The sequence below is a fragment of the Bos javanicus genome, chromosome 14, assembly GCF_032452875.1.
Source record: "Bos javanicus breed banteng chromosome 14, ARS-OSU_banteng_1.0, whole genome shotgun sequence".
NCBI classification, from domain to species: Eukaryota; Metazoa; Chordata; class Mammalia; order Artiodactyla; family Bovidae; genus Bos; species Bos javanicus.
The window spans coordinates 70,280,018-70,294,388 of NC_083881.1; the positions used below are offsets into that span (position 1 = coordinate 70,280,018).

The 14,371-nt window shown below is 39.3% G+C and overlaps 1 protein-coding gene across 4 annotated transcripts in view; it reads left to right on the top strand.

The window, feature by feature from the left end:
* Positions 1-14,371, top strand: part of CDH17 (cadherin 17) — an 88,946-nt gene that overhangs the window by 28,662 nt on the left and 45,913 nt on the right. For all 4 annotated transcript variants that reach the window (XM_061439362.1, XM_061439361.1, XM_061439364.1 and 1 more), the window contains 2 exons: positions 12,081-12,215; positions 13,112-13,250. In XM_061439362.1, coding sequence (XP_061295346.1) covers positions 12,081-12,215; positions 13,112-13,250 — 274 coding nt within the window. The remainder of the gene's footprint in view (positions 1-12,080; positions 12,216-13,111; positions 13,251-14,371) is intronic.

Consider the following 14,371-nt stretch of genomic DNA (forward strand, 5'->3'; position numbering starts at 1 on the left):
TGAAATTAAAAGTCTTCTGACACTTGGTGTCAGCCTGTGGGACACAGGGAACAGTGGGGAGCAGGACTAACTGAGGGTGCCTCACAGGGCAAAGGCTCAGGGCAATTCCAGATAATTTCTCACATCAGAATTTGTGTATTACAGGATTTCATGATTTTTTCCACAAAAGTCAGACATTTTTATCTTTATGTAGAATTTCCTAAGAATCTAAATATTTCCTAAGAATCAAAATCTAAGAATATTGGCACAGTTAAAAAAAAAGCATCCTATAATCAAAGCAAAAGTTGTCTGTGGGCCAGAGAGTCTGCCGTCACTTCTTCGGGCAGAAAGGAATGGATGTTCTGTGAGTACAGGTCCACATCTCGTTGAACAGAATCAGAACTGTACATAGTTCTGATGTACTGAACTGTACAATCCCCAACTTACAAACATCGCAGACCTAGAAATTGCTTCTTAGGATCCTTTCACAGTCTCTGAGGATCCCAGCCAGTAAAATCATTCCTTGGGTTGCTCCACGTCGTTTTCTGTTCTTTTTCCATCAGTCATGCTACAAAGCTTATCTCTTCTAGGCAGGAAATGAGAGCCCCGTTGTCACGGCTGAAAGCTCTTGTGTATGGGTGTGTGTGTTACAGAGGAGAAGTAGGAGATGAAGGGGAATTCCTTCTAGAATCTCAGAGTCTTTGTGCTAGAAAACACCTTAGAGACTCTTTGTACCAATTGCTTGTTTTACAGATAGGAAAATTGACGCTTAAATAAATTAATGGCATAACTGATATTATAACACTGCTGTTCTCATGTTCTAGTTGAGTATATCATGCTACCTAACACCATATATGGCTTCCCAGGTGATGCTAGTGGTAAAGAACCTGCCTGTCAGTGCAGGTAGAAATAAGGGACATGGGTTCAATCCCTGGGGTTGGGAAGATCCCCTGGAGAAGGGCATGGCAACCCACTCCAGTATTCTTGCCTGGAGAATTCCATGAACAGAGGAGCCTGGCGGGCTATAGTCCATAGGGTCACACAGTCAGGCACCACTGAAGTGACTGAGCATGCACGCAACACCATATGCAAAAATTAACTCAAAATGGATTAAAAACCTAGATGTAAGACCAAAACCGTAAAACTCCTAGAAGAAAACATAAGCAGAACACTTTGATATAAATCATATCTGTCTCCTAAAGCAAAGGAAATGAAAGCAAAAATAAGCAAGTTAAGCCTAATTAAACTCCAAAGCTTTTGCACAGCAAAAGAAATGATTGTTAAAATGAAAAGACAACCTACAGAATGGGAGAAAATGTTTGCAAATGATATAACTGATAAGGGGTTAATATCCAAAATATACAAAGAGCTCATACAACTCAACGTCAGAAAACAACCTAATTTAAAAATGGGTAGAATACTGAAATAGACATTTTTCTAAAGAGGACATACAGAAGGCCAACAGGCACATGAAAAGATGTTCAACATTGTTAATCATCAGAGAAATGTAAATTAATAAACTCTAGAAATGATCCCTGAAAGTATAGTCTTGAGAAATGCACATTTAAACCACAAGGAGATATCACCTCAAGCTGTCAGAATGGCTATCCTCAGAAAGAGCACAAATAACAAAGGTTGGTGAGGAAGTGGAGAAAAGGGAATTGCTCGTGTACTTTTTTGGGGGAATATAAATTGGTGCAGCCACTGTGGAAAATTGTATGAAGGTTTCTCGAAAAATAGAACTACCACATGACCCAGTGGTTCCACTCCTGGGTATATGTGAAAAAAATGAAAACACTAATTCAGAAAGATACATGCACCCCAATATTCATAGTATTTCCAGTCGCCAAGATATGGAAGCAAGCTAAGTGTCCGTCAGTGGATGACGGATACAAAATATCTTGACACACACGTGACACACACACGCACAGTGGAGTACTACGCGGCCATAAAAAGAACTTCCCTGGTGGCTCAGGCCGTAAAGCATCTGCCTGCAGTGCAAGAGAACTGGCTTCAATCCCTGAGTTGGGAAGATCCCCTGGAAAGGGAATGGCAACCTACTCCTGTATTCTTGCCTGGAAAATCCCAAGGACAGAGAAGCCTGGCGGGCTACAGACCATAGGGTTGCAAACAGTCAGATATGACTGAGTGACTAACACTTTCACTTTCATAAAAAGAATGAGAATTTGCCATTTGCAGCAATATGGACGGACTTTGAGGGTATTACGTTAAAGTGAAATAAATCAGACAGAGAAAGAGAAATATTGTATGAAATTGTTTATAGGTGGAATCTGAAAAACAAAACAAACTAGTGACTACAACAAAAAAGACTCATAGGCACAGAGAGCAAACTAGTGGTTACCAGCAACAGGCTGGGGGAGAGGAGGGGCCGAGAGAGAGGCAGGGGATAGGCACAGAGAGCAAACTAGTGGTTACCAGTGACAGGCTGGGGGAGAGGAGGGGCCGAGAGAGAGGCAGGGGATTAAGAGGTACAAACTATTGTGTGTAAAACTCCCTTGAACAGCAATGGATCAAACCAATCAATCCTAAAGGAAATCAACCCTGAATATTCCTTAGAAGGACTGAGGTTGAAGCTGACACTCCAATACTGATGCAAAGAATTGACTTATTGGAAAAGACCCTGATGCTGGGAAAGACTGAGGGCGGGAGGAGAAGGGGGTGACAGAGGATGAGACAGTTGGATGGCATCATTGACTTAATGGAGATGAGTTTGAGCAAACTCCAGGAGATAGTGAAGGACAGGAAAGTCTGGTGTCCTGCAGTTCATGGAATCGAAAAGAGTTGGACATGACTTAGCAACTGAACAACAGCAAATAATCTACAAGGATATACTGTACAACACAGGGAATATGACCAATATTTTGTAGTAACTATTAGTGAAATATAACCTTTAGACGTGAATCACTATGTTGCACCCCTATAATTCATGTAATATTGTGTGCTGTGCTATGCTTAGTTGCTCAGTCTTGTCTGGCTCTCTGTGACCCTATGGACTAGTCCTCCCAGCTTCTCTGTCCATGGGGATTCTCCAGGCAAGAATACTGGAGTGGGTTGCCATATCCTCCTTCAGGGGATCTTCCTAACCCAGGGATCGAACCCAGGTCTCCCGCATTGCCGCTGAATTCTTTACCATCTGAGCCACCAGGGAAGCCCATGTAATATTGTGCTTCAATTTAAATTAAAAAGTAGGTTACATGACAAAAAACAAAATCTGACATCTCAGAAAAAAAAAAAGCATTTCATTCTCTCTCCATCTTTGGCTGTGGAGATGATGTGGGAAAATCGGCCTTGGTAAGATGTACTCTGAGCTCTTTATTCCATGGAGTTGTCCCAGTCCCCTCATCTGTACCAAAGAACTTCTTACCTGAAGTCAGGGAGGCACAAAACAAGCTTATTGCCCCATGAGGTTGACCCTTGCATTATTAACATATCCTCCAAAAAAGAAAGAAAGAAAGAAAAGGAAGGAAGGAAGGAAGGAAGGAACTACACATCTACAGACTTCTTTCACTGAAGATTTGCAATTATGCCCAGCTCTGTATTCTCAGGGGCTTCCAGATGAAAGAATTGTATGCTACATTTCTGAGATAGGTCATTTTTTGCCTTTTCTCTTTGTAATGTATGAGATGTAACTCACATATCTTAAGATTTGCCCTTTTAAAATGGCCAATTCTTTGGTTTTTAATATATCATAAAAATATGCAACCATCACCACTGTCTGATCCCAGAACACTTTCACCAGCCTCAGAGAAACCCTGTACCCACTGGCAGCCACTCTTTCGTCTCCTCCCACCCCCTGGCAAACACTAATTTATTTTCAGTCTCTATAGATTTGCCTTTACAGACACTTCATAAAAATGAAGTCATATAACATGTGGCCTTTTGTGTATAGTATCTTTTACTTAGCATCATATTTTCAAGGTTCATCCATATTGTAGCCGCTGTTAGTACTCCACCCCTTTTTTATAGCCGAATAATATTCCATCGTGTGAATATGCTACCTTTTGAATATCCATTTATCATTTAATGGACATTTATGGCTATTACAAAGTAATGGTATTATGGACATTCATGTACAATTTTTTGTGAGGACATGTTTTCCATTCTCTTGGATATATATGTAAGAGTAAAATTTCTGAGTCATGATGAATTTAATATTTAGCCTTTTGAATAACTGTAAAATTGGTCTGCAAAACAACTAAACTATTTTACATTCCAACCAGCATTGTATAAGTGTTCTGATATCTCCACATCCTTGGCAACGCTTGTTACCGTTTTTTTTTTTAATTAAAGCTATCCTAGTGGAGTAGAGTGGTTTCTTTGTGGTTTGGGTTTCCCTAATGATTAATGTTAATATCTTTTAATGTACTTACGTACTATTTGTATCTGTTCTTTGGAGAAATGTCTCTTCAAATCCTTTGCCTATTTTTAAATTGGATTATGTCTTTTTATTGTAAGAGCTGTTTATATATTCTGCATAAAGTTTCTTATACACATAATTTGCAAATACTTTCTCACATTCTGTAGATTATCTTTTCAGTTTCTTGGTAATGTCATCTGAAGCACAAAAGCTTTTAATTTTGAAGTTCAATTTATTTATTTTATTTTCTGTTTGTGCTGTTGATATAATATCTAAAAAACTACTGCCTCATCAAGAGTCATAAGGTTGTATGCCTGTGTTTTCTTCTTAAAGTTTTATAGTTTTAACTCTAACATTTAGGCCTTTAATCTATTTTTAGTTGTTCTGTGCATGGTACAAGGTAGGGATCTAACTTCATTTTCTTTTGCATGTGAGTATCCAGTTGTTCAAACATCATTTGCTGAAAACACTATTTTTTTCCCCTTGAATTATCTTAACACCTTTGTTGGAAATTAATTTGACAATAAATACAAAAGTTTACTTCTGTACTCCTGATTTTGATTCCACTGATCTATATGTCTATCCTTATGCCAGTGCCATCGGAGAAGGCACTGATGACCCACTCCAGTACTCTTACCTGGAAAATCCCATGGACGGAGGAGCCTGGTGGGCTGCAGTCCATGGGGTCGCTAAGAGTCGGACACGACTGAGCAACTTCACTTTCACTTTTCACTTTCATGCATTGGAGAAGGAAATGGCAACCCACTCCAGTGTTCTTGCCTGGAGAATCCCAGGGAGGGGAGCCTCGTGGGCTGCCATCTATGGGGTCGCACAGAGTCGGACACGACTGAAGTGACTTAGCAGCTGCAGCAGCATGCCAGTGCCATAAACTTATTGCCCCATGGGGTTGATCCTTAGATTATTAACATATCCTCCAAAAAAAAAGAAAGAAATTCTTACACAGTTCTATAATATTGTAGCTTTGTAGTAAAGTTTGAAATTATGCAGTGTTAGGTCTCCCAACTTGGTTCTTCTTTTTCAAGATTGTTTTGGTTATTTTGGGTCTTTTACATTTAAACCTAAATTTTAAGATCATCCTGTTAATTCTACAAACAAGACAAAGGTAATTTTGGTAGGGATTGTGTTGAATCAGTATCTCAATTTGGGGAATATTACTATCTTAAAAATCTTGTTTTTCAACTTTTAAGGATGGGGTGTTTTCCATTTATTTAGATCTTTAATTTCTTTCAATAATGTTTTAAAGTTTTCAGATTACAAATTCAGATTTTCTTGTATTTCTCAGGTTAAATTTATTTTGAAGTATGTTATTCTTTTTAATCTTATTGTGTGTGGAGTTGTTTTCATAATATCACTTTCAGATTTTTTTTTGCTAGTGTATAGAAATAGTATTGATTTTTGTATATTGATCTTTTGTCCTGCAGCCTCACTGTACTTGTTTATTTGCTGTAAAATTCTTTTTAGATTCCTTAAGATTGTCCATATATAAGATCATGTCTTCTGTGAATAGAGGTACTTTTATTATCCAATCTGGATGACTTTTATTTCTCTTCTTGCCTAGGATCTCAAGTACAATATTAGATAGGAAGTCCCCTCCATGCGAATGAATTCTGTTCCAAGAGTGCATTCTTAAAGTCCAATTTGTTCATAAGTCCAACAGAGTTAGCCTAGGTACCCAGCTAACACAATTGGCTATAGAGGACCATATTATAATTGGTTTATAATACTTTTCACACAAATAATATGCAAAAAACAAATATAAAAAATAAGGAAAACATTTTTACCTTACAGAATAGTACCCTGAAAAGTACAGGACAGCATCTGGCAAACAGGGGCTGGTACAGAGTGAATAGGCAAGAGGAGTTACCGACCTGAAGAGGGAGAGGAGGTGGCCGACGACAGAGCTGAAGGAGTGTCAGCAATAGGAGACAGAGGGCGAGCTGCAATTCCACTCCCGCCTGATGTTGGTAGCACAGGTTCTGGCTCCTTGCTGGATTCAACGCTACCCTTTTGATAAAATGATCCAGTGATGTCTGGGTAGTGCCTCTTTTTTTCTCATTGTAGATGATATCTTGGGCTTGAAATTAAGACATTATACTACTACACTCTATACAGTGCGTGCATGCTCAGTCATATCTGACTTTGCGACCGCATGGACTGTAGCCCACCAGGCTCTTCTGTCCATGGGATTCTCCAGGCAAGAATACTGGAGTGGGTTGCTGTTTCCTCCTCCAGGGGATCTTCCCAGCCCAGGGCTTGAAGTAGCATCTCCTGTGTCTCCTGCATCGGAAGGCAGATTCTTTTCACCACCGAGCCCCCTGAGAAGCCCATTCTCTACAGAACTGTAAAGTACACAAAGCACAACCACCCGCAGAGGACGCACACACGTGACAACGTGCGCCAGATAAGTGCACTAACTTAAGACACGGAAATGCACACTCGAATCTTTGAGAGCTCACAACTTGAAGCGGACTTACTATATAGAAGTGACAAGATTGGGCTTCATTTTCTTGTTCCCGATCATATGGGGAAAGCTTTCAGTCTTTCACCACTAAGTATAATATTAATATTAACTGTGGGTTTTTCTTATATATCCTTTATCAGGTTGAGGAATTTACCTTCTATTCCTGAATTGTTGCATATTTTTCATCATGAAAGGATATTGGATTTCGTGGAATGATTTTCTGCTTCTGTTGAGATACTCGTCTGGTTTTGTCCTTTATTCTATTAATATGGAATATTAAATTAATTGATTTTTGTATGTTGAACCAGCCTTTTATTCTGGGATAAATGCCACTTGGTCATGATATATAATTTTTTATAGTTGCTAGATTCAGTTTGCTAGTATTTTGTTGAAAATTTTTGCATCTGTATTTATAAGAGATACTGCTCTGCAGTTTTATTGTATTTTTTTTTCTGATTTACATATAAGGATATTGGCCTCGTAGAATAAGTTAGGAAGTGTTCCATACTCTTAATTCTCCCATTGTTAGGCAGAATTCATCAGTGAAGTTATCTAGACCTGGACTTTCCTTTGTGGGAATTTTTAAAATTACTAGCTCAATCTCTTTACTTGCTATAGTTCTTTTATTCTTTTGTCAATTTTGGTTAGGTTCAGTTGCTCAGTTGTGTCCGATTCTTGTGACCCCATGGACTGCAGCACGCCAGGCCTCCCTGTCCATCACCAACTTCCGGAATTTACTCAAACTCATGTCAATTGAGTCTGTGATGCCATCCAACCATCTTATCCTCTGTCACCCTCTTCTCCTCCCACCTTCAATCTTTCCCAGCATCAAGGTCTTTTCAAATGAGTCAGTTCTTCTCATCAAGTGGCCAAAGTATTGGAGTTTCAGCTTTAGCATCAGTCCTTCCAATGGCTATTCAGGACTGATTTCCTTTAGGATGGACTGGTTGGATCTCCTTGCAGTCCAAGGGACTCTCAAGAGTCTTCTCCAACACCACAGTTCAAAAGCATCAATTCTTCGACCCTCAGCTTTCTTTATAGTCCAACTCTCACATCTATACATGACTACTGGAAAAAACATAGCTCTGACTAGATGGACCTTTGTTGGCAAAGTAATGTCTCTGCTTTTGAATATGCTATCTAGGTTGGTCATAGCTTTTCTTCCAAGGAGTAAGCGTCTTTTAATTTCATGGCTGCAATCACCATCTGTAGTGATTTTGGAGCCCAAGAAAAATAAAGTCTGACACTGTTTCCACTGTTTCCCCGTCTATTTCCCATGAAGTGATGGGACCAGATGTCATGATCTCAGTTTTCTGAATGTTGAGCTTTAAGCCAACTTTTTCACTCTCCACTTTCACTTTCCTCAAGAGGCTTTTAGTTTCATGGTTGCAGTCATCATCTGCAGTGATTTTGGAGCCCCCCCCCCCAAAATAAAGTCTGTCACTGTTTCCACTGTTTCCTCATCTATTTGCCATGAAGTGATGGGACCAGATGCCTTGATCTTTGTTTTCTGAATGTTGAGCTTTAAGCCAGCTTTTTCACTCTCCTCTTTCACTTTCATCAGCAGGCTTTTTAGTTCCTCTTCACTTTCTGCCATAAGGGTCCTGTCATCTGCATATCTGAGGTCATTGATCTTTCTCCTGGCAATCTTGATTCCAGCTTGTGCTTCATCCAGTCCAGCGTTTCTCATGAGGTACTGTGCATGCAAGTTAAATAAGCAGGGTGACAACATAAAGCCTTGACGGACTCCTTTCCCAACTTGGAACCAGTCTGTTGTTCCATGTCCGATTCTAACTGTTGCTTCTTGACCTGCATACAGATTCCTCAGGAGCCAGGTCAGGTGGTCTGGTAGTCCCATCTCTTGAAGAATTTTCCACAGTTTGTGGTGACCCACACAGTCAAAGGCTTTGGCATAGTCAGTTTTTGTAGTTTTTGTCTAAGAATTTATCTATTTCACCTAGGTTGTCTGATTTGTGAGAAAACAGTTGCTTATAGTATTCTATTTAGATTTTTTAATCTCTGTAAGTTTGGTAGTGATGTTCCCTCTTTTTTTTTGGTTGTGCCATGTTTGGCTTGCAGGTTCTTAGTTCCTCAACCAGAGATTGAACTGGTTGAGGTAAGTCCAGTTGAAGATTTGTTCATTGTATTGATCTTTTTTTTTTTTTTTTAAAAAATAAAACCAAGTTTTGGTTTTGTTGATTTTCTCCTTTACTTTTGTATTCTCCATTTCATTAATTTCCACTTTATATTTCCTTCTACTTGCTTTGGGTTAGTTTAGTCATCATTTATTTAGTTTCTTTTTTAAAATAATTTTTTATTTATTTATGGCTGCACTGGGTCTTCATTGCTGCATGTGGGCTTTCTCTAGCTGTGGTGAGCAGGGGCTAACTCTTTACTGCCGTGAGCGGGCTTGTCATTGCAGTGGCTTCTTTTTTTGTGGAGCACATGCCACTATTGTTTAAAAAATATTTCCTTAGGATAAATTCTGTTTAGTAATTTTTGTTATTAAAGTCTATAAACATTTTTTTAAATTTAATTTTATTTTTAAACTTTACATAATTGTATTAGTTTTGCCAAATATCAAAATGAATCCGCCACAGGTATACATGTGTTCCCCATCCTGAACCCTCCTCCCTCCTCCCTCCCCATACCATCCCTCTGGGTCGTCCCAGTGCACTAGCCCCAAGCATCCAGTATCGTGCATCGAACCTGGACTGGCATCTCATTTCATACATGATATTTTACATGTTTCAATGCCATTCTCCCAAATCTTCCCACCCTTTCCCTCTCCCACAGAGTCCATAAGACTGTTCTATACATCAGTGTCTCTTTTGCTGTCTCGTACACAGGGTTATTGTTACCATCTTTCTAAATTCCATATATATACGTTAGTATACTGTATTGGTGTTTTTCCTTCTGGCTTACTTCACTCTGTATAATAGGCTCCAGTTTCATCCACCTCATTAGAACTGATTCAAATGTATTCTTTTTAATGGCTGAGTAATACTCCATTGTGTATATGTACCACAGCTTTCTTATCCATTCATCTACTGATGGACATCTAAGTTGCTTCCATGTCCTGGCTATTGTAAACAGTGCTGCGATGAACATTGGGGTACACGTGTCTCTTTCCCTTCTGGTTTCCTCAGTGTGTATGCCCAGCAGTGGGATTGCTGGATCATAAGGCAGTTCTATTTCCAGTTTTTTAAGAAATCTCCACACTGTTCTCCATAGTGGCTGTACTAGTTTGCATTCCCACCAACAGTGTAAGAGGGTTCCCTTTTCTCCACACCCTCTCCAGCATTTATTGCTTGTAGACTTTTGGATCGCAGCCATTCTGACTGGCGTGAAATGGTACCTCATAGTGGTTTTCATTTGCATTTCTCTGATAATGAGAGATGTTGAGCATCTTTTCATGTGTTTGTTAGCCATCTGTATGTCTTCTTTGGAGAAATGTCTATTTAGTTCCTTGGCCCATTTTTTGATTGGGTCATTTATTTTTCTGGAGTTGAGCTGTAGGAGTTGCTTGTATATTTTTGAGATTAGTTGTTTGTCAGTTGCTTCATTTGCTATTATTTTCTCCCATTCTGAAGGCTGTCTTTTCACCTTGCTAATAGTTTCCTTTGATGTGCAGAAGCTTTTAAGTTTAATTAGGTCCCATTTGTTTATTTTTGCTTTTATTTCCAATATTCTTGGAGGTGGGTCATAGAGGATCCTGCTGTGATGAATGTCAGAGAGTGTTTTGCCTATGTTCTCCTCTAGGAGTTTTATAGTTTCTGGTCTTACGTTGAGATCTTTAGTCCATTTTGAGTTTATTTTTGTGTATGGTGTTAGAAAGTGGTCTAGTTTCATTCTTTTACAAGTGGTTGACCAGATTTCCCAGCACCACTTGTTAAAGAGATTGTCTTTAATCCATTGTATATTCTTGCCTCCTTTGTCAAAGATAAGGTGTCCATATGTGCATGGATTTATCTCTGGGCTTTCTATTTTGTTCCATTGATCTATATTTCTGTCTTTGTGCCAGTACCATACTGTCTTGATAACTGTGGCTTTGTAGTAGAGCCTGACGTCAGGTAGGTTGATTCCTCCAGTTCCATTCTTCTTTCTCAAGATTGCTTTGGCTATTCGAGGTTTTTTGTATTTCCATACAAATTGTGAAATTATTTGTTCTAGCTCTGTGAAGAATACTGTTGGTAGCTTGATAGGGATTGCATTGAATCTATAAATTGCTTTGGGTAGTATACTCATTTTCACTATATTGATTCTTCCAATCCATGAACATGGTATATTTCTCCATCTATTAGTGTCCTCTTTGATTTCTTTCACCAGTGTTTTATAGTTTTCTATATATAGGTCTTTAGTTTCTTTAGGTAGATATATTCCTAAGTATTTTATTCTTTCCGTTGCAATGGTGAATGGAATTGTTTCCTTAATTTCTCTTTCTGTTTTCTCATTATTAGTGTATAGGAATGCAAGGGATTTCTGTGTGTTGATTTTATGTCCTGCAACATTTTATGCCTCAAGTTATTTCCAAAAGGATTATGCTAATTTATATTTTCATTAATAATATATGTGCTTTTTTCCATTCTTTACAAGAGCTTTTACAACATTGGCTATTATTGATTTTTAACTTGTGAATATAGAAAAATATATTAAAATTGTTAATGAGGTTGAATGACTTTTCTGTCTGCTTTTAAGTGAATTTTCTCTTCTGTGGTCTTAAAAATACTATAGCTATCCCATGAATGATCATTGACATTTTCTTCATTTCTGAAAAGTGAGATTTTCATACAGAATATTATCAAATAAAGTCACTTTAAAGTTGTTTTCCTTAACATTAAAGTATCTCTTAATCTTTGTCACAGTTTTTAGAAGTACTAAATGCTGTCTTTTTCATCCTAGCAATGAAACTACACTTCTTAATGTTTCTTAGAAGCTAGGAGTAATATAGCTCTCAGATATTCCCAGAAAAAAATCTCATCTAATTCTAGCTATAATGTAAAGTATCAATTGATTTTTGTAAATATATTAAATTATGTCATTTATTGTTTCTTGAGAGACATGTAGTTTGAATATTAGTTAATATTAAAGCAGACTTTTAGAATGTATCCCTTTAAAAGCTTAGAAATTTTTATTTTGGTGCTTGTGCAAATAAAAATGTTACCTGAAATTGGTGACTTACAACAAATTCTACAACATTGCTTTTCCTAATGACTTAATCTAATTTTTGCTTTTTCCCAGTTTAAGGCCAATCCTCCTGCTGTGACTTTCAAACTAACGGGGGAGACAGATGGCATATTTCAGATACAATCTGATGGACTTCTATATCACAACAAAAGCCTGGACAGGGAAACAAGAGCTGTTCACAGACTGCAGGTGAATCGACACCAGGCCACGGACACCAGCTCCAATCTCTGAGTGCTGGAGATGCCACTGGCACACTCCTCCCCAGCACAGAATCCCGTTTCCACTCTCCTTACCCTAACAACGTGTTTGCCAATCTCGTTTGTCCATATATATATATATTTTAAATCAACTAGAGAGTGATTTGGTAAAGATATCTTCGTTTTTAGGCTTTTTGACCAGGTAACCCAAGTTATATTGCCAAGGCTCTCAGATGAATCACTCATCAAGTAAGGCCCTACTTAGGCACCTGGATCAAAACCACTCAACACTTCTCTGATATTTCACTGGTGTCTTGCTCTGGCTATTGGGTGGGCTCTGGCTCTGCAAAGAAGGCAGCATTGGTGCTAGATGACGCACCTTTGGGCCTTGCAAGAAGCAGAAGTGACCGATGACCAAAGTCAGAGTCTGACTAAAGAGACCTCCTCCCTCTCTTTCTCCCTTAAGTTTCATGGTTTGTATCTGAATACACAGAAATGGTAGAGAGCTAACTGTGGGTAAAGAGCAGGCCAAAAGCTTTCTGTTAGTAAATATGCAGATTGACCACTAAAATGCCTCTGTAACAGCACGTGATGTTTCCATATCCTCAAGGGTCAAAGTGTTCTTATTTCACTGACTCTAGCTATTTAGAAAACAGCATGTCCAGTGTCCAGCATATCCCACTGCTGGAAAACAGTCATGATTAGCTTGGCTTAACTGATAGGGCCTCTATTTTAGCAGCTCCCAATTTGGGCTTTTATGGGTGTCTTTCTCCCCTGTAGTTATCAGACCATTGATTATTTGGGCTCTAATTTCCTTCAAGTGACTTTTGGGTGTATGATATGAGGTTCAGACTCACCGAGAAGCTTTCCTTTTCCTGTCAACATCAGGTCTCAGCCCTGGATGCTCAGGGCAATACAGTGGAGGGCCCGGTCCCTGTCACCATCGAAGTGAAGGACATCAACGACAACCGACCTGTGTTTCTCCAGCAACATTATGAAGGCTCAGTAAGGCAGAATTCTCGCCCAGGTAATAGGCAGGAGCCTGGAGATATTTGGCAGAATGGCAGATTTGTGTGGTTAACAGCTATAGCTATCATTCGTTAAGCACTTACTATCTTATTTAAATTTTATTTATCTTATTTAAATTTCACAGCAATCCTGTGGGATTAGTTTTATTATCCCCATTGCTCTAGGGCACAATTTCTCACCGTTGGCACTACTGACATCTTAGGCTCTATAATTCTTTTTTGTGTTGTTGTTGTTTTTCTCTTTTTTTGGTCAGGGGCTGCTGTTCTATGCATTATAGGATGTTAGCAGCTTCCCTGACCTATCTACACATCAGATGCCAGGAGCAACACTTCCTTTCCAAGCTTTGATAGCCGAGATGTCTTCAGACATTTTCAAATATCTCTTGGGGGCAAAATCACCCCCAGTTAAGGACCACTATCTTTGGATGAGATTTTAGAATACCTTACAGCTCTAGAGGGGCTTCCCTGCTGTCTCAGACGGTAAAGACTTTGCCTGCAATGTGGGAGACCTGGGTTCAATCCCTAGATGGGGAAGATCCCCTGAAGAAAAGACTGGCAACCCACTCCAGTATTCTTGCCTGGAGAATTCCATGGACAGAGGAGCCTGGCAGCTATAGTCCATGTTGTCATCAGAGTAGGACATGACTGAGCAATTAACACACACACACACACACACACACACACACACACACAGCTCTAGAACACTCTGAAAGGGTAAGCTTACTTCCCCACACCCTCCCAGAAATCCACATTCTCATGGTCACTGCTGGCTCCTAGTTCTTTTTCTTCTCTTACTTCCAGCTCCTAGCTAGGGCTCATCCGTTCACAATTCTCTTACCTTTTATCTCCAGGAAATCCCCTCATCAAAGCCTAGGTGTGGGCGGTTCAGTTCAATTCAGTTCAGTTCAGTTGCTCAGTTGTGTCTGACTCTTTGCGACCCCATGAATTGCAGCACTCCAGGCCTCCCTGTCCATCACCAACTCCCGGAGTTCACCCAAACTCATGTCCATCGAGTCAGTAATGTCATCCAGCCATCTCATCCTCTGTCGTCCCCTTCTCCTCCTGCCCCTAATCCCTCCCAGCATCAGAGTCTTTTCCAATGAGTCAACTCTTCGCATGA